Source organism: Molossus molossus, unplaced genomic scaffold (genome assembly GCF_014108415.1).
Source record: "Molossus molossus isolate mMolMol1 unplaced genomic scaffold, mMolMol1.p scaffold_m16_p_24, whole genome shotgun sequence".
NCBI classification, from domain to species: Eukaryota; Metazoa; Chordata; class Mammalia; order Chiroptera; family Molossidae; genus Molossus; species Molossus molossus.
The window spans coordinates 3294217-3320509 of NW_023425360.1; the positions used below are offsets into that span (position 1 = coordinate 3294217).

The following is a 26293-nucleotide window of genomic DNA, read 5'->3' on the forward strand; positions in this document are numbered from 1 at the left end:
CTTTAGAGATCGGCTGGAACACATGTGAGTGGTGCCTAACCCAGACTGGGGATTGGGAGCATCTGGGAAGGCTCCCTGGAGGAGGAGTTATCTGAGCTGAGACCTGAGGGCTACATAACTAACTGAAGGTTGGAGTGGGGAGTGTTCCAAACAAAAGCAACAGCGTTTGGCAAAGCCGGGAGGCAAGAGGAAAGCATGTCCTGTTTGAGGAACTGGAAGTTTGGTGAGACTGGAACATAGGTAGAGTGTGAGGTAGGGGTGGTGACAGATGAAGCCAGAACACCAGCTCATGAAGGACTTTTCTTTCTTTTTAAGGAATTTAGATTTTGTCCTGAGGGCAGTGGAAAGCTGTTGGAACAATATTTATTTATTTGCAAGTATGCCCTTCTCTCTTTTGCACCTTCTCTCAGTCTAAACCCCAGAGGCACCCACTGCTAAGTGTTTCTTTTTAACCCTTTCAGAAGTCATCTGTGTATATATATGCAAGTATACAAATGGAATCATGCCGTATTGAATAACTTCCCCCTGAAAAAGAAAACTTGTGCACTTTCCCATTTCAGTACATAAAGATATATATTGTTTTCAATAGTGGCATCGAATGCCTTTATATAGCTATCCCATCATTTACTGAACCAGTCTCTTATTTGAGGGACATTTAGACTATGTCTAGTTTTTCACCATTACAAAGCTAAACTGCAGTGAATGTCCTTGGTATATATATCTTTGGGTATTTATGTAAAGGTATCTGTAGTACATGTTCCTAGAAGTAAAATAGCTGAGTAAGAGGGTTTGTATATTTAAAATTAAGGAAGCCCCGCCCTGGCCGGTTTGGCTCAGCGGTTAGAGCGTCGGCCTGCGGTACAGAGAGACCCCGGTTCGGTTCCCGCTAAGGGCATGTACTTCGGTTGCAGTTTGTCCCCGGCCCTGGTTGGTCGTGCAGGTGGCAGCCACTCGATGTGTCCCTTCACATCGATGTTTCTCTCTCTCTCTCTTCCTCTCTCTCCCTCCTGCTCTATCTGAACAAAAAATGGAAAAATGTCCTCGGGTGAGGATAAAAAAAAAAAGGAGAAAAAAAAATTAAGGTAGCCCCTTAATTTTAAGGTAGTCCCAAATTAGACCCTACAGATGTAGTCACAGTTGGTGTTCCCACCAGCATTATGGAGTGTCTGTTTCTTCTTACCATCATGGAATATATCTACTTTTTAAAAATTGTGGTAAACAACATATAACATAAAAATTACCTTTTTGTTGTTGTTAATCCTCACCCAAGGATATTTTTTTCCACTGATTTTTAGAGTGGAAGTGGGGAGAGAGGGAGAGAGAAAGAAACATCGATGTGAGAGACAGACAATGATTGGTTGCCTCCTGCATGAACCCCCACACAAACCAGGTACATGCCCTTGATGAGGTATTTTTTTTTTTTTTTTCCTCACCTGAGGATATTTTTCCATTTTTTGTACAGATAGAGTGGGAGGGAGAGAGAGGAAGGGAGAGAGAGAGAGAAACATCGACGCGAAGGGACACATCGAGTGGCTGCCACCCGCATGACCAACCAGGGCCGGGGACAAACTGCAACCGAAGTACGTGCCCTTAGCGGGAACCGAACCCGGGTCTCTCAGGACCGCAGGCCGACCGACTCTCTAACCGCTGAGCCAAACTGGCCAGGGCGGTATCTTTTTTTTTAATCCTCACCTGAGGACATTTTTTTTTCCATTTTTTGTTCAGATAGAGGGGGAAGGGAGAGAGAGAGAGAGAGAGAGAGAGAGAGAGAGAGAGAAACATCGATGTGAAAGGGACACATCGAATGGCTGCCACCTGCACGACCAACTAGGGCTGGGGACAAACTGCAACCGAGGTACGCGCCCTTAGCGGGATTCGAACCCGGGTCTCTCTGGACAACAGGCCAACGCTCTAACTTCTGAGCCAAACCGGCCAGGGCCCTTGATGAGGTATCAAACCCTTAGGTGTGCAGGGCTGTTTATTTATTCTTAAAAAATAAATTTTTTTTTCTTTATTGATTTTAGAAAGAGAGGAAGGGAGAAGGAGAGAGAGATAGAAACATCAATGAGAGAGAACATCGATTAGCCACCTCCTGCATGCCCCCCACTGGGGATCAGGCCCCCAACCTGGGCATGTGCCCTGAGCCGGAATCAAACAGGCAACCTCTTGGTGCAGGGGTCGACGCTCAACCATTGAGCCACACCGGCCAGGTGATTGCCTCTTTTATTTTTAAGGTTGAATAATACTCCATTGTATGTATATACTACATTTTGTTTATCCATTCATTCATCAAAGGACATTTTGGTTGCTTCCACCACTTGGCTGTTATGAATAATGCTGCTATGAACATGGATTGTAAATATTTCTTTGAAATATTGCTTTCAATTCTTTTGGATGTATACTTAGAAGAGGAATTGCTGGATGATATGGTAATTCTATTTCAAGTATTTTGAAGAACAGCCATACTGTTTTTGGTAGTGTCTGTACCATTTATATTCTCACCAGCAGTACACAGGGTTCCAACACTTGTTATTTTCTGTGCTTTTTGATAGTAGCTATCCTAACGTGTATGAGATTTGCATTTCTCTAATGATTAGTCATGTTGAGTACCTTTTCATGTACTTATTGGAAATTTGTGTGTCATCTTTGGTAAATGTTCGTTATGTACATCTTTTTATTTCTTTCTTTCTTTAAAAAAAATTTTTTTTCATCCCGGCCGGTTTCGCTCAGCAGTTGGAATGTCGGCCTGAGAAGCAGAGTCCCAGGTTCGGTTCCTGCTAGGGTCACGTACCAAAAACAAAAATTTTTTTTCTTTATTGATTTTTAGAGAGAGGAAGAGAGAGGGAGAGATAGAAACATCCATGAGAGAGAAAGAACATTGATTGGCCGCTTCCTGCGTGCTCCCCACTGGGGATTTGGCCTGCAACCTGGGCATGTGCCCTGACCAGGAATTGAACTGGTGACCTCTTGGTGCATGGGGTCAGTGCTCAACCACTGAGCCACACCGGCCGAGCAATACATCTTTTTAATCTTTGCCAATCTAATGGGTAAAAAATGGCATCTCGTAGTTTTATTTTTTTATCCTCGCCCAAGGACATTTTTACATTTATCTTCAGACAGAGCGGGAGGAAGAAAGAGGGAAAGAGAAAGAGAGAAACATCGACTGGTTGCCACCCACATGACCCCAACTAGGGCCGAGGACAAACTGCAACTGAAGTACATGCCCTTAGCGGGAACCGAACCCGGGTCTGGTCTGTGGGTGACGCTCTAACCACTGAGCCAAACTGGCCAGGGCCATCTCGTGGTTTTAATTGGAATTTCTTTAATTATGAGTGGATTTATCCATTTATTCAATAAGTAAATATTGAGTGCCTCCTATGTGTCTGGCACTGTTCTAAATTGCTAAGGACGTAATACAAAAGATAGGTTGAGCATCTCTTTATGTTCTTTTGGCCATTTGTATTTCCTATTCTATAGACTTTGTTTTTAAGTCTTCTGCCTATTTTGCTATTGAGTACTTTATCTTCTCATTGTATATAAAAGCTCTTCATTGTATACAACCAGGTGTCGCTTAATGATGGGGATACGTTCTAAGAAATGTGTCGTCAGGCAGTTTTGTGGTTGTGCGAACATCCTAGAGTGCACTCACACAAACCTAGCCTGTTACTGTGATTGTACGGGTGATGCTTCTGTATGTCTGGCAGTGGGGTACCTTTGTTTATACCAGCACCCAGACACCTGAAAAATTGCAGTGATCTCTGAGGTGACTTCTTTTTGAAATGGAAGTGTGAAACCTCAGCTTTAATTAGGCATCTCTGCTTCAACAGAGGTTGTTTCTGTCTTGAATAAACACAGTGCCAGCCCACAACTAGATAAAGAGCCAAGCTGCCTCCTTTCTTTTAGATCTTGTTTAATTTGATAACTGGCCATTTGGGCTATTTGTATTTTCTCTTCCTGGGCTTTAAATTCCCACTCTTATGTTTTATTTATTTATTTATTTTTTAATGAATTTTTATTTATTTTTTTGTTACAGATATTTTACCTTTTTACCTCATTGGCACCCCCCACCCCACCCCACCTCCCCCCCATCCCCGGCTTAGTTGTCCATGTCCATTGGTCATGCATACATGCATATAAGTTCTGTGGTTTATCTCTTCCCACCCCCCCAACCCCCCATCCCCTCTTCTGAGGGATGTCAGTCTGTGCCCTACTTCCATGTTTCTGGGTCTACTGTATTCCTCAGACTGTTATGTTCATTATATTCCATATATAAGTGAGATCATGTGGTATTTGTCTTTTTCTGCTTGGCTTCTTTCACTTAGGATAATACTTTCCAGGTCCCTCCATGTCGTCTCAAAGGATAAGAGATCTTTCTTTCTTACCGCTGCATAGTACTCCATTGTGTATATGTACCACAGCTTTTTGATCCATCCGTCTACTGGTGGACACTTGGGCTGTTTCCAGATCTTAGCTATTGTAAATAGTGCTGCTATGAACATGGGGGTACATATATTCTTCCTGATTGGTGTTTCAGGCTTCTTAGGGTATATTCCCAGCAGTGGGATCACTGGGTCAAATGGAAGTTCAATTTTTAATTTTTTGAGGTAGCACCATATTGTTTTCCATAGCGGCGGCTCCAGTCTGCATTCCCACCAGCAGTGTATTAGAGTCCCCTTTTCTCCACACCCTCACCAACACTTGTTGTTTGATGATTTGTTGATGGCGGCCATTCTGACAGGTGTGAGGTGATACCTCATTGTTGTTTTAATTTGCATCTCTCTGATGATTAGTGATGTTGAGCATTTCTTCATATGTCTTTTGGCCATTTGTATGTCCTGTTTGGAGAGGTGTCTATTCAGCTTCTCTGCCCATTTTTTAATTGGGTTCTTTGTCTTCCTTTTGTGGAGTTGTATGAGCACTCTATATATTGGAAATTAACCCCTCATCTGATACATCATTGGCAATGATGTTCTCCCATACAGTGGGTTGCCTTTCCATTTTGATGATTGTTTCTTTTGCTGTGCAGAAGCTTTTTAGTTTGATGTAATCCCATGTGTTCATTTCTCCTTTATTTCTGTTGCCTTAGGTGATGTATCAGTGAAAATTCTGCTCCGTATGATGTCCGAAATTTTGTTGCCTACATTTTCTTCTAGAATTTTTATGGATTCACGGGTCACATTTAAGTCTTTTATCCATTTTGAGTTTATTTTTGTGTATGGTGTAAGTTGATTGTCTGGTTTCATTTTTTTGCATGTAGCTGTCCAATTTTCCCAACACCATTTATTAAAGAGGCTGTCTTTACTCCACTGTATGCTCTTGCCACCTTTGTCAAATATTAATTGAGCGTATTGCCTTGGGTCCATTTCTGGGTTTTCAGTTCTGTTCCACTGGTCTATATGCCTGTTCTTGTGCCAGTACCAGGCTGTTTTGGTTACACCCACTCTTATGTTTTAAATTCACGAAGTAACCATGACTCCATAAAACCCTAAGCCCCGACCTTTAACCTCAATAAAAGCAGAGTCCCAGGACCCTGCTTGCTCACTGTGCATGCTTTTGTGAGGGGCATGCTTATGTGGGAATGGTAGGGGTGTGCGTGCATAGGGGCATGTGCCCACGTGGGTGCCTGAGTGCATACTTGGAGAAGTGCATGGGGGCATGCGTGTGTTCGTGTGTACGTTGAGTGCATTCGTGGTCTGCGTGCATGGGCATGGACGTGCATACATGAGTGCATGCGTGAGTGAGTTCGTGGGGGCATGTGTGCATAGGGGCATGCATGTGTGGGTGCATGCGTGGATCTCAGTGCATGGGTGTGGGGGTGTGCATGCACTCTCTGTGCTTTCTCTATCATGACCTCTCTGTGTGCTCCCTGGCCTGCCTTGTATCTCTTAAGCCCATAAGTAAGAAACTTTTTTCTTCAAAGTTATTGCTGTGTTTCTTAACACATCTTGCTGTGGGTTCTATTGTTACATAGGTTTGGGAAAGGTCTATGAAAGCTTCCCCAGCCCAGGTGAGCACCCCCAGGCATTTCTATGGATAGACTGAGATAGCACAAAACAGTAGTTCCTTGCTGGGACCTTATGAGGTCATTCTCTATGTGATAGAAATTCTTCAGCTCCATTATAAGCTTATGAGACTACCCTCTTTGTTGACTGAAAGGTCATTATGCATATGCAGTGCAGTGACTGTATTAAGGAAATTATTTTTTTGTGTATTAGTTTTCTGTTGCTGCATAACAAGTTTAGTGGCTTAAAACAACTCACATTTTATTATTTGACAGTTTCTGTAGGTCAAAAGTCTGGTTACCGTTTATGTGGATTCTCTGCTTCAGGTTCTTACCAGGCTGTACGATCCATATATTGGCTGAGGCTGGGTCTCATCACAAGCATGACTGGGTGGGAATGGGCTTCCAAGCTCCAGAATTGTTTTCTTGTGGTTGCAGGACTTGTGGTTTCTTGCCAGAGGCTCCCCTCAGCTCCTTTGGCCACTGTACTTCCTTGCCATGTGGGCTTCTCCAATGTGGCCACTAATTTAACGGTAGCTATTTCTTCCAGGCCAGTGAAGAGGAGTCTCTCCATCTTATAAATATCAAAATATAATAATTCTATTGCCATAGTCTATTGGTTAGAAAAAAGTCACAGGTCCTACCCACACTCAGCAGCTGGTAATTACACAAAGGTGTGAACACCATGAGGTGGGGAACCAGTGGCGGATGCCTTTGAGTCTGTGCACCATCACATTCTGCCATATATATATGTGAAATATTTTCACTTTTTATTTTTGGGGGAGTGTTTTTTTTAAGTTTTATGAGGCAAATGTGGTGGTCTTTTCACGGTTTCTGTTATAATTTATAGTTATGATTACAATGGCCTTCATCACTTCAGGATTTCTCAAACATTTACCCATTATTTTAAATCTGTACTTCATGCTAATATTATAATTACTTTGGAATTTTGATATGAGACTTGAAACAGAGATCACACTTTTTTCTCTCTGTGACCAGCCTATTTTTTCATTTCTCAAATAGTTTATTTTTTATATGGTTCTTTCTGTTTTTGTTTTGTTCCATTGATATAGCTATTTCTCTATTTCCACATCAGTGTAGTTGCTGTAGTTTTATAATATAGTCTTTGACTTTAATTTTAGTTATTTGAATATATGTATGTATATTTATTTATGTGGTTCAAGATTAAAGATAATCAAAAGAGTGTGCAGTGAAAAATATTCTCTTTCATCTCTGTCCTAGTTACTCAGTTCACTCCCCCATAGGCAACTGGTGACTGGTGTTGTCATGTTTATTTATTCTTTTTTTTATTTTATTTTTTGTTCAGATAGAGTGAGAGGGAGAGAGAGGAAGAGAGAAAGAGAAAAACATCGATGTGAAAGGTACACATCGAGTGGCTGCCACCCACACGTTCCAACCAGGGCTGGGGACAAACTGCAACTGAGATACGTGCCCTTAACGGGAACCGAACCCGGGTCTCTCTGGACTGCAGGCCAACGCTCTAACTGCTGAGTCAAACCGGCCAGGGCTGTTTATTTATTATTTAAGGAATATTTTATGTAGATGTCAACAAATGTGACTATATAATCCACTTTACCCCACCCTTTTAGCCAGAAGATAGCTAACCATACATGTTTCTGCACCTTGCTTTTTTCACCTAGTATATTGTGGAACTCTTTCCATATCGACTCACAAAGAACATGCTTATTCCTGTTTTTTGTTCTGAGTGTACAGTATCCTATTTATGGATTTATCATAATTTATTCAACTAGTTCCTGACTGATGTACATTTATTTACATCTAAAAAAATATAGAAACAGCCCAGTCCAGTTTGGTTCAACGGTTAGAGCGTCAGCCTACAGACCAAAGAGTCCCAGGTTCAATTCCGGCCAAGGGCATGTACCTCGGTTGTAATTCGTCCTCGGCCCCGGTTGGGGTAATGCAGGGGGCAACCAATCGATGTGTCTCTCTCACATCAATGTTTCTCTCTCTCTCTCTCTCTCTCTCTCTTTCTCTCCCCCACTCTGTCTGAAGATGGACTGAAAATGGATGTAAAAATATCCTCGGGTGAGAATTAAAAAAAAAATACACACACACACACACAAACTATGTTACAATGAATAACTCTATACATCTATAATTCTTAAAAATGTTTTTATTGATTTTTTTAGAGAGAAAGGAAGGGAGAGGGAGAGAAAGATAGAAACGTCCATGAGAGAAAACCATCTATCTATTGGCTGCCTTCCGCATGCACCCTACTGGGGATCGAGCCTGAAACCTGGGCATGGCCCGGGAATCGAACCAATAACCTCTTGGTGCATGGGATCATGCTCAACCAACTGAGCCACACTGGCTGGGTTATACACCTATAATTTTATACACATGCAGGTATTGCTGCAAGAAAATTTCTAGAAATGGAATTGCTGGATCACTGAGTATATGATATCATTTGTAGTGGGGTTTTTTTGTTATTGTTTGCTTTTATTCTCACCCGAGGACACTTTTGCACTTATCTTCAGATTGAGCGGGGGAGGGAGATAGGGAGGAAGAGAGAGAGAGAAACATTGATATGAGAGAGACACATTGAGTGGTCGCCACCCACACGACGGGGACAAACTACAACCGAGGTATATGCCCCTAGCGGAAACTGAACCCAGGACTCTCTGGTCTGTGGGCCAATGCTCTAACTGTTGAGCCAAACCAGCCAGGGCCATTTGTAGTGGGTTTTTAGAAACATATGTTTTTACTGATATTTTTAAGAGAGAGAGGAAAAGAGAGATAGAAACGTCAATCCTGCATGCCCCCTACTGGGGATCAAGCCCACAACCCAGGCATGTGCCCTGACTGGGAATCGAACCAGGACTTCTCAGTCCATAGGACAGGTGCTCAGTCCACTGAGCCACACCGGCCAGGCTGCATTTGTAGTTTTATAGTGTGAGTTTGCCCTCCCTGGAAGTTGTACCAATTCACATGCCAAACTGCTATGTACGAGAGTTTGCCCACATCCTCCCCAACTCAGTGTTTTATCAAACTGATCTTTGTAAGTCTTATAGATGAAAAATCATGTTTCTATGTAGTTTTAAATTGCATTACTGTTATTCTGGGTGAGGTGCATTTTTTCCCTATGTTTATGTATCATTTGTGTTGTCTTTACTTCAAACAATATGTTCATATCTATTGCCCTTAATTCTTTTAGGTAGTTGATCTTTTTTTTTTAAACCTCACCCAAGGATGTTTTTCCATTTATCTTCAGATAGAGCAGGAGGGGAGGGAGAGATGGAGGGAGAGAGAGTAACATCTATGGGTTGCCCCCTGCACAACCCCACTGTGGCCGGGACGAACTGCACCCAGAGTCTTTGGTCCGTGGGTTGACGCTCTAACTGCTGAGCCAAACTGGTGAGGGCTAGGTATTTGATCTTTTTTTTTATTGATTTTTTAGGAGTTGTTTATATATATTAGAAAAAGTAGACACTTATCTGTGATATAAATTGTGAATATTTTCCCAATTTGCCATTTGCCTTTTGACTTTCTTTATGGTGAGTTTTTTTTTTTCCATGCAGACATTTAATTTTTTAAATATTTTTTTCACAGCTTCTTGTTCTTTTGTCATGCTTTTAAAAACTCTTCTCTTATTTCTTGTAATACTTTGTGCCTTCATTTTTAGATTTAAAAGCGTTGATTCATTAGGAGTTTATGCTAATATAAGATGCATAATGTAGATCTGACTTTTTTTTTCAGTTTGCTAGCTAGTTACTCAACACTGTCTATTGAATAATCATCTTTTCCCCACTAATTTCAAATGCTCCTTCTGTCATAAACTAAATTCCCACATATGTTAGATTATGTTTTGAAACTTCCTATTCTCGTTTATTGATTTATGTGTCTGTTCATACAAGAGAACCACACTGTTTCAACTGATTATTATAGGTTTGTATTACATTTAAAAATTCTGGTAGGGTTAATTAATTCTCATACTTCTTTTCAATGATTTTTCCAGGCTATTCTTGCATGTTTATTTTTCCAGATGAACTTTAAAATCAGTTTGTTAGGATCTTTTTTTTCCCCTTCAAATCCTATCATTAATGGGTTGGTTTTGTGCAGCAGAGTGATGTGATCAGGTTTGTGTTTTAGGAAAACTATTCTGGCTATAGTGTGGAAACTAGGTTGGAGGAAACAAGGTTAGAGACAAAAAGGCCAATTACAGAGCTGTTGCAGTAGTCTTCAGTAGAGTGGATAGATGGGAAATTGAGGACAGCAGTAGGTTTGAGAGGTGTTTAGAAGGTCAGAGTGACCAGACTTGGTGATGCCTGGGATGGAGAGGGGTGGAGGAAGAATCGCTAAAGAATGGCCCCAAACTTCCTGGGTTAGGCACTTGGGTGATGTTATTCCCAGAGATTTAAAACACATGAGATAGGGCTTGTTTGGGAGAAAGATGACAAATTCACTTCTAGACATGTTGAATTTGAAATGCCTGAAGGCAGTTCCTAGAAGAGTTGTGCAGTGAGCTGTTGAATATACAAGTCTGAAGCTTTGGAGAGAGATCTGGGCTGGAGATAGAGTTGTATGACAGAGCCCTGAAGAATCCAGCATGTTAAGTATGGTTAGGAAGTTCAGAAGTCTGCAAAGAAGACTGGAAGGAAACACCCAGAGAGGCAGGAGGAACACCGGGAGAGCATGGAGTCACAGAAGCCAAGAGGAGAACGTTGTCAAAGAGAGTGAACTGTCCTGTCCCCCTGGCCCATGTGGCTCACTGGATAGAATGTTGACCACACACTAAAGGGTCACGGGTTCGATTCCTAGTCAAGGGCACATACCTGGACTCGTTTGGGAGGCAACTAATCAATGTGTCTTTCACATCGATGTTTCTCTCTCTCTCTCTCTCTCTCTCTCTCTCTCTCTCTCTCTCTCTCTCACCACCTCTCTCCCTCCCACTGTCTCTAAAAATCAATGGGGAAAAAAGTATACTCTGAGGATTAAAAAAAGGATATAATAAAGGATACAGATGAACAGGCAGATATAGATATGATATGTAGGGCAAGGTATGTGGGAAGGAACAAGGAGATTCCATGCCCTTTCTAAGAGCTCCACTCTCCCCAAATCTCTATGTGTTGAACCCCATCCTTTCGGGTTTTATGGAGGCTTTACTACATAGGCACCATTGATTAAATCATAACCCATTCAAAGGAGGGGCCTGGCTCAGGATAGCAGCTCCTGCTTGCTCTGAGTGGTTGGTTTTCTCTTTCCTGTCTGTAGGCAGAGGTAGGCACTTGCAGATAAAAAGAAAAGGCTTCCTCCTTATGAGTCCTGCCAGTTGTTCTCTCTGGTTTACAAAAGGAATGCCAAACCAACTTAACTCGGAGTCTCCAAACAAGCAACCAGATTCGTTTGCTGTTTTAACTCAAATTAAAAGGAGAACCTAGTCCCATGGACCTATTCTTCCACTTTTGGTAGCTTGCTTCCTCATGGAGAAGAATGATCTCACAAGAATGAATTTTTAGAAACCTCTCATCTGGGCAGATTCCCCCAAGGACGGTTACAGATCAGCAGCCTAAGGGAAAAACCAGAAGCATGGCTGTATGACAAGGGTGTGGCATGCTTGGGAAAGTAGTGGTTCCCATCTCTCACAGAGGCTGGATAGCCATGGCTGAGGATGCTGTGTATTGATTGGCTGACCTGTAAGGGAGTTCTTAACTCTTGTGACTGTATGAATCCAGGCAGAACAGGACACTGTGTGTGCCTCTTCATAAGCAAGTAGCCAGATGAAAAAGTACCCTAGGCTCTTTTAAGTAAAAAAACAGGATGTACGTTTTTTAAAAACTCAGTATGCTTTATTTAGAATTGCCATGTGCTATTATGTCCAACCAGATATTTCAGATTATTTTATTCCTTCCAGAACATTTTCTCTTATGATGTTTTTCCAGTTCCTTTGTGAAATTAGGTATTTATTTGTCCCGTAAAGTCATCTGGACAAAAGCATTTTAATAATTTTTGCTGGCGCCCTGGCCGGTTTGGCTCAGCGGTTAGAGCGTCGGCCTGCGGTACAGAGAGACCCGGGTTCGGTTCCCGCTAAGGGCATGTACCTCGGTTGCAGTTTGTCCCCGGCCCTGGTTGGTCGTGCGGGTGGCAGCCACTCGATGTGTCCCTTCACGTCGATGTTTCTCTCTCTCTCTCTTCCGCTCTCTCCCTCCTACTCTATCTGAACAAAACAAAACAAAACAAAACAAAAATCAATAATAATTTTTGCTGGCTATATGGTAGAAAATTTAGCCTTCATCTCTTTTTTCATGTCTATAGAAGTTATTGGGTTCAAGCTTTAATTAAAATTTGTATTTGGAAATTTAAAATATACCCAAAAGTAAAGAATAGAATAATGAACCCCTTTATACTTACCACCATTTTCAATACATTTTTCCAGTTTTATTGAGATATAATTGACATAAAACATTGTATTAGTTTGAGGTGCACAACATAATGATTTGCTACATGTATATACAGTTAACCCTTGAACAACATGGGGTATGGGGTACTGAGTCCCGTGTAGTCGAAAATCTACATATAACTGTTGATTTCCACAAAGCTTAACTTACGTTGTCCCTCTCTATCCATGGTGGGTTGGTTTCAAGGCCCCTCTTGGATACCAAAATCTGCAGATGCTCAAGGCTTCTATGTAAAATAATGGAGATTGCCCTGGACAGTTTTCTCAGGGGTTAGAGCGTTGGCCTGAGGTCCAGAGAGACTCGGGTTCAGTTCCCGCTAAGGGCATGTACCTCAGTTGCAGTTGGTCCCCAGCCTTGGTTGGGTCGTGCAGGTAGGCAACCACTCGATGTGTCCCTTTCACGTTGATGTTTCTCTCTCTCTCTTCACCCCCCCCCCCACTCTATTGGAACAAAAAAATGGAAATGTCCTCAGGTGTATTGGAACAAAAAAATGGAAATGTCCTCAGGTGAGGATAAATGTAAATTAATTAATTAATTAATTAATTAAAAAATAACGTAGATCAATGCATACAATCAGCCCACTGCACCCACAGACTTCCAACTGTGGATCAAAAACAGTTCAGGTGTTTATTTTTTAAAATGTTGTGTATAAGTGGACCCACGCAGTTCAAACCTGTGTTGTTCAGGTGTCAACTGAACTGCAAAATGGTTACCACAATAAGTCTAGTTAACATCCATCACCTCACATAGTTACAAATTTGTTTCTTGTGATGAGAACTTTTGGGATTTACTCTTTTAGCCACTTTCAAAGATACAGTGCAGCATTGTGACATCATTCCCAGAAATTATTTATCTTAAAACCAGAAGTTTATACCTCTTGACCACCTTCACCCATCCCCCTAATATTTTTCAGCATTTTTTTTTTTTTTTTAATTTTTTTTATCCTCACCCGAGGACATTTTTCCATTTTTTGTTCAGGTAGAGTGGGAGGGAGAGAGAGGAACAGAGAGAGAGAAACATCGACGTGAAAGGGACACATCGAGTGGCTGCCACCCGCACGACCGACCAGGGCCGGGGACAAACTGCAACCGAGGTACGTGCCCTTAGCGGGAACCGAACCCGGGTCTCTCTGGACCGCAGGCCCACGCTCTAACCGCTGAGCCAAACCGGCCAGGGCTTTTTCAGCATTTTGTAATTTTGTTTCATCTATCCCTCCCTTTTTTAAAATTCCAACTTACAGATCTCTTCCAAACCCAGCAAAGGGTCTTAACAAGTTTAGTCAGAGTGGTGTGTCTGGTGTAATGCAGATGGAAGCAAGACTGGAAAGAGGTGGAGAAGGGTGATCAGTGCCAGCAAGTGACTATTTCTTATGTCCATTTCCTACAGGAAGAGGCAGCTGATGGGAGGAAAATAGGGGTCAGGTGCTTTGGCTCCTTTCCTACTTGACCTAAACTACCTACCTGACCCTTCTGGCCTCTGAGGACACCTTTGGCCTTATTCTGTTGGCCAGTTGCTTTCCTGCTTAACCCGCCTCTAGGCCAGGCGCCTTCTGCTCTGTCACTGCTGAAGTAGCTGAAAAAACACACACAATTATTTCCTTTCACAGTTTCTTTCCATTATCTGTCATCACCATAAGCAAATCAGCTTCTTCTGGAGGAAATAAATGGAGAGACCCAATTTACCCTCAACTAGTTTCTCTACTCAATGATTTATTAGCAAAGTTAAAAGGGGAACTGCACTCAACAGAAGACCTTTCTCTCCATGGAACACATCGCAGCAGGCAGGAAGGTGGGGGTGGAGGACAGACAATTTAAAACTTCTCCCTCTGTGGGGACTATGTGGCATTTCCTGGAAAGACAGTAATAGGCTTTTTTTTTGATTGATTTTAGAGAGAGGGAGGGAGAGAGAGAAACATCGACTCATTGTTACACTCATTCGTGCATTCATTGGCTGATTCTTGTATGTGCCTTGACTGGAGATTGAACCTGCAACTTTGGTGTATCAGGACAATGCTCTAACCAACTGAGCTACCCAACCAGGGCAACAGTAATAGGCTTTTGGAGGCTTAGGGTCTGCATTAACTTCATCCATGCCCATCCCCATCCCTGAGGACTTGAAGTTGAAATTCTTCATTTTCTTATGGAAAATTTTAGCTATCCACCAGTTTTCGTAATTATTAATATTTTGTCATTTAATCTTTTTGGTCATGCATCCTACTAGTAAAAAAAGTTTTGTGTGCCCAATCTGGGTATGTTTGCTTACAAATTACATACACATACCACTCTACTATTACTCATATACACAAAAAATAGAAAACTAAGTGAAACAGAGCTTCTGATGTCTTCTCTCCACCCTGTTCACATCCTGTATACCCCGTGGGAGGCACACACAGTTTGCAGCCCAGTGATTTAGAAACATAATAATAATTTACCAAACATGTATTGAAACCTGCTATCACAGACACTATGGGTGCTGAAAGAGACAATGTGGGCAGGATGACAGGTCTCACTGCTGCAGTCTCTGAGTCAATAGAATGCCATACTGACCTCTCCTGGGGAAAAGCATTCGAGAGCCCTACCTGGGACAGTGACTTTCTTATCTGCTTTTTTCTGAACATGAACCCTAGACCCTGCAGTCTGAGCATGTTTTGTGCTGTGTAGTTATTTCTTATTTAGCCTGGACCTCTGAGATCATTTTGATGGCTTTGATTTTTTGTGTGTTCTTGGATCTTTGCTGCCTTAAGAAGAAATGTTTTATCCACATTTTTTTAGTAATCTTTTTGCTTAGTTTATCTTATTAAGTTTACTTCTGTTTTACCTTTCAATTTAGAGTAAGGACTAGGAAGGGACATGGTGACAGGTTAGGTCTCAAGTCAGAAGGTTGGGTGCCAGCATCTCCTCTGGTCTGCTCTGCTCTTTGTAGTCTCTTTTCATCCTTATAGCAGGAGTCATTTGATCCTTTGGAGAAGATTGGACCCCAAATTCAGTTGATCAAAAAAGGCATAGTCTCCATGCTTCAAAACAAAACAAAACAAATAACAAACTACTGGCCCTGGCTGGGTAGCTCAGTTGGTTAGAGCATCATCAATGTTGCAGGTTTGATCTCCAATCAGGGCACATACAAGAGTCAACCAATGGCCCTGGCCCATATGGCTCAGCGGTAAGAGCCATCGCCTGTGGACCAGAGAGTCCCGGGTTTGATTCTGGCCAAGGGCACATACCTTGGTTGTGGTTCATCCCCAGCCTCAGTTGGGATGTGGCAGGTGGCAACCAGACACATCGATGTTTCTCTCTTTCTTTTCCTCCCTGTCTCCTTACAGCTCTTTCTGAAGATTAATATAAAAATATCCTCGGGTGAGTATCAAAAAAAAAGAATCAACCAGTGACTGCATCAATAAATGGAGAAACAAATTGATGTTTCTCTCTCTCTCTCTCTCTCTCTCTCTCCTTTCATCTCTCTCTCTCACTCTCAAATTAATAAATTTAAAACAACAACAATAAAAAACTACCCACCCCACATGATTCAGGGGCTCTGAGCCTCCTATTACCCTGTAAGACTGGACTAAGACTAGCCTAAAGATAGTGTAACACTGGAAAACTGTGGGGAGAAAAGCCTTTCCTTGTTCCCAGAAGTTAGGAGCCTTACCGGAGTTTTGTGAACTCAAGACCTTGCCGTCTGGCATGTATAAATAAGCACCAGCTCCTGCCCAGGTCTGACACCGCAGAGGGCAAAGGAAGAGGGTGGGGACCTGCAGTCAGGGAGGGCTGGCAAGGCTCTAGCAGGTCTGACCCTGGGGATTTGTAAAGTATTTTGAATTTCTCTTTAAGGTTTTTTTTTTTTTTTTAAATCCTCACTTGAGAATATTTTTCCATTGATTTTCAGATAGAGTGGGAGGAAGGAAGTGGGGGGAGAGAAAGAGAGAGAGAGAAACATTGATGTGAGATAGACACATCGATTGGTTACCTCCTGCACAACCCTGACCCCACCCAGGGCCAGGGATCAAACCGCAACCAAGGTACGTGCCCTTGACCGAATCAAACCCAAGATTCTTTGGTCTGCAGGCCAATGTTCTAACTGCGGAGCCACAGCAGCCAGGGCCCTTTAAGGTTGTTTTTGATGGTGATGTAATAGAGTCTCTGCCCAAGCTATGAAATCCTTTTTATTCTATTCAATTTATAAGGTAGAATGAAATGGTCTATTTAACCCCAAGGCAGTGAGTTAATAGTCTCTTCTTTGTAGTGGGCAGATCTTCACAACTCCCTCCCCTCCTCATGAGAACCAAGGAGGCACTGGCTGTGGCTGGAATGATCTGCAGCTGGGTTCCCAAGAGGGGCACCGTGTCTCTTTATTAGACTTGCCCTTTGGGAAAAAGAGGGCCTCTAATGTCTTCCGTTAACTGTAGCCTGCATGACAGTGAAAAGCCCTGCAAGCTCCAGAACCTGCTGTCCTTCCTACACCTTCCCCAAGATAAAGGTACGCAGTGCTCGGGGCTGGTCTTTCATTCATTGACCAAGAACTAACGACACAGGGTACAGGACTGAACACCATTACAGGAAAGCTGGAGAGCCTGTGGAGCAAAATAGTGAGTATTAGTGCGACCTCAGGACCAGGCATTAACTCACCCTATCTGGTACCCTTCTGACCAGTTAGATTTCCAGCCAGTTTCCTGTGCCTCCTAACCTGTATTAGGGAGGAGGGAAGCAGATGTGGACTCAGATATATACAGGCATTGAGAAGGACAAGCAAGGCTGAAGGAACACCTTTTGCTTGAGATAGGGCATTCTCATGGCAGAAGGAAAAGAGGACTGTGTGAGAATTTTGTTTGGACAAGATGTACATCATGTTTGCTTATGGGCCATTGGTTAAAGAAAGTTACAAGGCCCTGCCAATGTTCTTTTCAGCCATTCTTCCCAGGCTTCAACTTTCAGAGGTGACATAGTGTGGGCAGCAAATGGATACCTAACTGAGATCTCTCTCCCCTGGGGATATTTTGTGAGGCTCAGGATGCTGAGGAAGCCCCTAACACTGATGCTGCTCTTGCTGTCCACAAAAGGACTCTGTAGGGTGGCCTCACCTTTAACAGATGTTTCCCAGTGTCAACCACCTGGACATCCATCCTTCTTCTTTTTTTTTCTTTTTTTTTTTTTTTATCCTCACCCGAGGACATTTTTCCATTTTTTTGTTCAGATAGAGTGGGAGGGAGAGAGAGGAAGAGAGAGAGAGAGAGAGAAACATCGACGTGAAAGGGACACATCGAGTGGCTGCCACCCGCTCAACCAACCAGGGCCGGGGACAAACTGCAACCGAGGTATATGCCCTTAGTGGGAACCGAACCCGGGTCTCTCTGGACCGCAGGCTGACTCTCTAACCACTGAGCCAAACCGGCCAGGGCCATCCTTCTTCTAATGCCCACTGTATTCATCAGCTCAGGCTACCCTAATACAACACCACAGAAATTTATCTTCTCACAGTTCCAGAAGCTAGAAGTCCAAAATCAGGTGTCGGCAGAGTTGGTTTCTGGTGAAGACTCTTCATGGCTTGCAAACGGTCACCTTCTTGCTGTGTCTTTATGTAACCTTTCCTCTGGTGTCTCTTCCTCTTAACAAGGACACTAGTCCTGTCGGATTAGAATGCATCCTTATGACTTCATTTAACCTCAAATACCTCCTTAAATGCCCCATATCAAATGCATTGCAGGTTAGAGCTTCAACCTATGGATTTTGGAGGATACAATTCAGTCCATAACATCTAGTATCCCTGGGATAAGGCAGCTTTCACAATCCATAATTTAGTGTTCTCAATAAGCCTGCAAGGAAGTTATCAGTATCATCGTTTCCACTTTACAGATAAGGAAGATTAAGTAACTTCTTAGTAAGTGGAGGATCCTGGACTAGAACAATTTTTTTTTTTTTATCCTCACCCGAGGACATTTTTCCTTTTTTTTTTTTGTTCAGGTAGAGTGGGAGGGAGAGAGAGGAACAGAGAGAGAGAGAGAAACATCGATGTGAAAGGAACACATCGAGTGGCTGCCACCCGCACGACTGACCAGAGCCGGGGACAAACTGCAACCGAGGTACGTGCCCTTAGCGGGAGCCGAACCCGGGTCTCTCAGGACCGCAGGCCGACGCTCTAACCGCTGAGCCAAACCGGCCAGGGCTAGAACAATTTTTTTTATTTCAAATCACTTGTACTTTGAACTGCAGCACAGAATGTTGGCCTCATAAACATTGGAAGTGAAATACTGCATACTTACTGAGTTAATAACTGTAAGGCTATGCAACATATGGAAAACTACTTACAAAATAATGTTAAATACAAAAATAGATCACAAAAGTATATATTCTCTATGGGTACAATCATAAGAACTATGGATAAAATTTGAAAAGGGACAGAAGAAATGGGGCACATGGTGGGGCTAAGGTAGGTTTAGAGTTGTTCATATGGAAAATAATACAATTTAATAATACAAGAATAAACTCTGCTTTGTGTACCCATAACTGTAAACCTACTTTTGCCACACCTTGTATTTGGTCTTCAGGGTGGCAGGGTTTTCTTTCTTTGTCACTCTCTCTCTTTTTTTAAGTTGACTAAAGAAATACACTTTTAGCCCAGCCTGTGTAGCTCAGGGGTTGAACATCGACCCATGTACCAGAAGGTCCCCGGTTTGATTCCCGGTCAGGGCACATGCCCAGGTTGCGGGCTCAGTCCCCAGTAGGAGGCATGCAGGAAGCAACCAATTGATGTTTCTCTCTCTCTCTCCCTCTCTCTCTGAAATAAATAAAAACATATTAAAAAAAAGAGAAAAATACACTTTTAAATAACAGAATTTTAGCTCTAGCAAGCAAGACATATTAGAAGTTGGTGGGAACAGGAGAATCGTGTCTGTCACTAGATTTTTTGGAACTCAGAGACTTAGGCCAAGTAGCAAACACTGTAGTGTTTGATGGACTCCTTTCATTTGAAACCTCCTTCAGCCCCCAGCTTCCCTGACTGGACAACTGCTCTACATTACTTGATGAGCAAGACAGGTCCTTTGAATTGAGAAGGCTGAAGCCAAATATAGTTTGGAAGATCAGCTACTGTAGGGGCAGAAAATTGAAGTTGGCCCACAGTGAGGGAGAAAAGAAAATATGAAATGTAAGCAAAGACCGTTCCCCCAAAACTGAGTCCAAGCAGTACAGGATTTGGGCCAGCAGGAATTAATGCAAAAGAGGCAAGTGTAAATAGAAACGATGTGTATAATCGGAGTCTAGAAGACATTCCAAGAGCTTTGTAAAGACCCTCAGTCCCTGTAAGCTGGCCTCTGGGAGCCCAGTCTGACCATGGTTGTGCTCTAAGTCTCTTAGATGAAAATACTGTGTTTTCAAGTACATTTAACATTACTGTAGTGGATATATAATTTTTTAAAAACTCTCTAAAAAATTTATTGGTTTTTTTTTTTTTTAGAGAGAGAGAAACATTGATTTGTTGTTGTACTTATTTATGCATTCATTGGCTAATACTTGTATGTACCCTGACTGGGGATTGAACCTGCAACCTTGGTATATTGGGACAACATTCTAACCAACTGAGCTACCCAGTTAGGGCCTATATAATTTTATTACCAGAGAATCTTCCATTTTTCTTTTATCCTGGAACAGTCATCTTAAAATCATGTCTATTTTGTAAACAGGTTCTGATACAAAGTGTGCTGTGATGCGTATCCTCTTGCTTGATGAAGATATTTCAGGGTTTATCATTCATCATCCAGCTTACCTGTCACAATAGATATTTTTCTTCCAGGCCCAGAAGTTGTTCCTTAGTCAGATCTCTTTATTTTAGGAGTTAATAGATGTAGATTGTAAAAATAGATGGAAACAAACTAAATTAGCCCAGACATTTTATCAGCCCACTCAAGAGAAATAGGAGTGCCCGGCCGGTGTGGCTCAGTGGTTGAGCATCGACCCCCGCACCGAGAGGTTGTTAGTTCGATTCCCAGTCAGGGTCCATGCCCAGGTTGTGGGCCAGATCCCCCCAGGGGCTGCCAATTGATGTTCTCATTGATATTTCTGTCTCTCTCTCCCTCTCCCTTCGTCTCTCTCTAAAATCAATAAAGAAAAAAAAATCTTTTTAAAAAGGGAGAAATAGGAGTAAATCCAAAATCCAATATGAGAAAATCCATGTGTTTAATGAAGAAAAATGAGCCATCAATTCTTAGCCAAAGGAAGCTCCCTATAAAAACATATCCTAGTCCTGGCCAGTGTGGCTCAATTAATTGGAACATCGTCCTGTACATCTAAAGGTTGAGGGTTCGATTCCCAGTCAGGGCACATACCCAGGTTGCAGGTTTGATCCTTGGTCAGGGCACATGCAGTAGGCATGTCCTTAGGTGAGGATTAAAAAAACATATTCTGTCAGAGGACTTCTTTCATAGTAAGTGAGCTATTTTACATATGATTCAATTTAACTGAAAATCTGTTTTCATAAGCATGCACATTTCTGTATAGTCAGTGTGCATAGACATTGTACTATATATGAGATATAATGGCCCAGCCTAGGCTTTGTTCTGTGACAACCAGAAATGTCTTTTATGGTGCCATTCTCAAAAATATTAAGAATATACCCCAAGTACCCCTTAACAAAGGATTTTGGATCTACTCACCATGGCTATCTTGAATGTGTTTATACTTTCATTCATGCCATTTGGGGAATAATGAGTTGCATGTTTTCCACTTGTATTCAATAGTATTCTTTTTTTTCTTCTTAACTCAGGTTACAAACTCAATAGTCTAACACAGTGTGTCAATAATTGGTCTGATGTGAGCATTAAAAGCATGAGAGTGGGTGTCCCACTTACAGAGAGCAACTACTCTGTTTCGGCCCATTATTGCCATGTGGGACCAGTGTGGCCAAGATGTTCTGATTTTCCCCTAGAAGCCCCTAAGTCTGAATTTTTAAGTATTGCTATTGAATCAAAATTATAAAAAGCTACTGTGCAGAATAAATAGTTCCCAGGCTGTAGCTATCCATCTCCCTTTTACCCCCTCACCTGAGGACATGCTAAGAGAGGGAGAGAGAGAGAAAGATGTGAAAGAGAAACATCGATTGATTGCCTTCCATACGTGCCCCAGCTGGGGATCTAACCCACAACCCAGGTATGTGCCCTGACCGGGAATCAACTGGCAATCTTTTGGTGCACAGAAAGATGCTCATTCAACTGAGCCACTCTGGTCAGGCCCCTTTTATTTCTGATACTGTATCTCTTTTTCTTGACACTGGATACTGCAGGTATCCGGTTTATTTATGTCTTACATTTTACATTTTACATCTTTTACATTTCAAGTGTATTTTTTAGTTTCTGGGATTTGATGTATGAATTCATAATCTTCTAATTCTCCACCTCTTAACTTTGACAACTTATAGTAATATGTTGTTCTTTCAGCTCTCATCTTAACACACTAAGACCGTTTAACTTATTCTTTAACTATATAGAAATGGCTTTGTGTGCTACATTATTTTATTTACCTTGACTCAGGCACAGTCATAGAGTAAAATTATGAAATCACTTTGTTTTGTTATCAGTTATTCTTGAGAGTGACTGGCAGTTTCATGGGCACAGACCAAACCTTCTCCCCTTCTCTCTGCAGCCATCGTTTCATCAAGCGGATAGCGTGCGGGGAACGCGCCATCACGGGCTGGTGGAGAGACCGTCCAGGACTCGCTTCCACCCCCTTCATCGAAGGTCTGGAGACAAGCCTGGACGACAAATATCCTTTATCATTGTTTGAGGAGGGCATACATTTTGAAATATTTGGAAGATTTTCAGGATTTGTCTTCTCTGCAATTCCTCTTTGGCCTCAAAAATCTTCATTTTATCTGATGAATGGAGACAATAAAAACAAGTAAGTTGGAAACGAAACATCTCTGCAGCCATTGGAAAGATCATTGAAGGTGTTTACAAAAACATTCATACAGTTCAGTTCAGTGAAGTAACTGAACATAAACAACATGTAGTTCAGCCCCATTGCAAGATTTCTCTGCATTTTCTTGAAAAATCAGTAACATCAGAGTTAAGCCTGACTTTGAATCAGCTTTAAGAGATTTAGTTATCTAGTTAAAACAGATACACAGATATGTGATTTCTTTTTACTTTTGTTGATCCACTGACCCGCTGTTAGAACTTACAGACGAAATTTCCTATAATTTTCTATTTATGAAGCTTCGATTTCTGTAAATGACAACTAAAATGTAAAGCTGGTATTTAAGAATATTCTTACACAGTGATGCACACTCCTAGGCTGTTAAGTAGGAATAAAGAAAGGGGATTGTGAACTCATCTGACAATTTTATTTCACAGGCCTTATCGGGCCGAAGCAGGATGAACTGCTGGACGTTAAGCACTGTGCCGAGGGCACAGGACCGAGCTGGTTTTGTGGGTGAGGAAATAGAATAAACATGTCAGGAGGGCCCTGCTCTCTCACTTCACTCCTCACACGTCGAGGTGGAGGAAGGCACAGAGGCGGGGTGAGTCTTACTTCAGAGCTGAATTCCTGGCAGTGATGGTAGAATTGGCTTCAGGAGCCTAAAAACCAGGAAGTTGGGGGGAAGGGCACTCATGTTTACTGAGAACCTACCCATGCCAGGCACTGTGCTGGGCAGTTTATATGTCATTTAGTCCTCAAGACTTACTGAGTAGTTTGTTTTTTTACCCCTATTTTACACTGAGGAAACCAAATGCCAAAGTTACTTGCCCAGGATTCCACTGCTGAGGTTGGAGGGGCCCAGGTTCAGCCCAGGTCCAGCCGACTCTCAGCCTGGGCCCCTCCCTGTACCACGCACGTCCACTCAGTCGTGCCCAGGACCACATGCGAGGGAGGCTCCTGGGAGGAGTTGTGCGGGTGCACAGTGGAAGCTGCTGCTTTTCTTGCCTTCAAGCTTCTTGCAGTTTTTTGTCTGTTCAGAGTAAAGGATGTTCCCCAGGGGACCATTATTTCTCTCCTCTCTTTTGCCCCCAGGGACATATGACATTCGGCCCACTGAGGTACTCTGACTCCTAGTTTTGTTGTTATGTGGCTATTAGGGAAAGTGAAGATGACAACTGATGCTGTGGGTTCCTTTCTGGAATGCAGAATAACCACGTAGAATGCACACGGGAAAGGGGAATTGAGGCAGTCCTCAGCTAATTCACATGTGTGGGGGTGGAGCAGTGCATCAAACCATTGTCCAGATCTCTTGGAATTTTTGAGCAAAAACCTTTGAGTGTTTCTTTGCTTGATTTAACAATATATCTTTTTCTAATTTTCCTCTTTCTATTCAGGTGTTTTCTCTAAGTATTGTTCATGTATGTGTGTTCGTGTGTGTAGTTATCTCAGATCCTTTTTGCAGCAAGTATAGTCTAAATATGTACACATACAGCTGTTATAACCAAAGGAATAACTCAGAAGAGGGGATTGAAGAAAAGCCACAGAGAGGAATGTTCATTCATTTAACGATTTAAGTATCTGCTCGTGTCAGGCACCATTGTAGACACTGCTGCTATTATGGCAAACATAATATGGTTCCTATCCTCAAGTTGCTTACAGTTCCATGAGAGACGGCAGCTAGGCAAGGCAGTGGTCATAGCACAGTGCTGTGAGCTATAGCTGAAGCTCAGAGGGGCAGCTTGAAACAGTCTTGGGGGGATGGAGAAGGCATCCTGGAGGAAAAGTTGAGGCTTGAAGGATAAGTAAGAAGTAAGAGGATAATGTGTTTATTTATCCAACAAATATGTACAGAGCTTCTACTCTGTTCTAAGCACTGGGGACTCAGTGGTGAATAAGACAGACATTCCCCTACCTTCTTGAGTGTATAATCCTGTGGGAGATGATACACAGCAAACAGGTAAAAAAAAATTATTATTATTATTATTATTATTATTATTATTATTTTTATCCTCACCCGAGGACATTTTTCCATTTTTTGTTCAGGTAGAGTGGGAGGGAGAGAGAGGAACAGAGAGAGAGAGAGAAACATCGACATGAAAGGAACACATCGAGTGGCTGCCACCCGCACGACCAACCAGGGCCGGGGACAAACTGCAACCGAGGTACGTGCCCTTAGCGGGAACCGAACCTGGGTCTCTCAGGACCACAGGCCGATGCTCTAACCGCTGAGCCAAACCGACCAGGGCAAAAAAAATTATTAAGAAAATAATTTCAGATGGTCGTAAGTGATATATAGAGAGAAAGATAGCTGGGAAGGGAATGTTTCAGGCAGAGGGAATAACTTGTACAGAGTCCCAGAAGGGGAAGCTATGCTGCGTGTTTAGAGGACTTTGTCTTTTTTCAGGTGATACATCACAGGGTAGCACTTGACCCTGTACGTGGGGAAGCTTGTGAGAGCAGCAACAAAGCAGATGAACTACTAAGGGGAGAAAAAGCAGAAACTCAATTAGTATACAGCTCAGTGAAAGTTATTAAGCAAATAATACAAGTCTCATTCACAGATCATGAAACGTCTCTAGATTCTCTTCTTAACCACCTAACTGGGGTCCTGGGATTGGACATCTGATTCCAAAAATGTTCTTTAACTACCCACTAATGAACAGTGAGTCTCTTTTGAGGAATCAAGGGACTGTGAACTCCAGTTAAATATAAAAGTGAGATGATCTTATGCCGAAGATATTAATACAGTCAGGAGAACCTGGAGGAAGGGGCCGTGATTCCATCCTTCCTTTAGTGGGCTGTAATCATTTGATTTTAAAAGAATTTGCTTAAAATGGTTGCCTTCACACTTGTCTATTACCTCCTTAATGAAGTCTTATCATCTGAAAGTATTAACACTGGTTTGAATCATTAGAACAGAAAGAAAAACTATATTCAGAATTCTCATTACAGCTGTTTCTTGGCTGGGTGTCATTTTAGAATGGGCAAACTGGCCTTTCTAAAATAGATATGATATGGTGATCTTAAATGAAGTGAACATTGTTTAACAAATATTCCAGCTTCCTCCTAGAGTGGGCAGCCACACAAGCAGAGCTCTGGCCCAGGGAGATTCCTCCTGCGGTGGGCGGCCATCTCCACAGAGGAGGCTGGTGCAGTGAGCTTGGCTGTTGGCATGAGTGGACACCACAAGCCTAGACCAGGGCATTGCCCAGCAGGCTTCTGGCCTGGGGCCACACTCAAGTCAGAGGAGAGGTACTGCCTGGTCACTGGCGGGAACCTGCAGGCGGGAATCTACAGAAAGATAGGAACGTCCTGCAGCTGCTCATATCTTCAGCAGCTCTCTCCTCACTCCTCATGAGCAGCAAGTATGTACCCCAAACATCATCTTGTTAAATTTCTGAACTATTAACATAGTATTCCAGCACATTTAATAGTATCTCAGACCTATGAGTAGTAAATTGAAGACGAAGGGGAAACATTGGTGAATCGTAGAGAATGCCTTCCTCTAAAAGAGATGTGCTTTTAGAAAGAGAAAAACAGATGTTTAGAACATTTCTGATTTATATTCCCAAGAAGATTTGAGACTATACGCATCTTAACTAGTGTGAACAGCCGTGAAGAGATGCCTTAAGACCTGCCAGTTGGGATGGCTCTCTTCTTTGGAATAGGCTTTGGTTTGATTCTTTTCATACAATGAGATGAGAATTTTAGGACAGTGGCTTATAGAACACTGTTTCTTTGAAGTGCATAGTCTGTTACATTTGAGAAACACTGTGCTCTCCTTGGAGCTTCTCAGTTAATACTAGGACTCTAGAAGCCCTGCAGTTAAGAAACTTCCTTCTTTAACCCAGGGTTTCCAAAATTTATTTGATAACAAAATCCAGTTTTACCTTACACCCATTAGAGATTTTCACCTCAAAGGACAAGGAAATGCTGGTTTTTAGAGTTTTAAG

General features: G+C 42.3%; 1 protein-coding gene across 2 annotated transcripts in view; it reads left to right on the top strand.

Moving 5' to 3' along the window:
• The window catches only part of CRTC3 (CREB regulated transcription coactivator 3), a 93434-nt gene that overhangs the window by 34876 nt on the left and 32265 nt on the right, over positions 1 to 26293 (top strand). For both annotated transcript variants that reach the window (XM_036277815.1, XM_036277816.1), the window contains exon 3: positions 22065 to 22184. In XM_036277815.1, coding sequence (XP_036133708.1) covers positions 22065 to 22184 — 120 coding nt within the window. The remainder of the gene's footprint in view (positions 1 to 22064; positions 22185 to 26293) is intronic.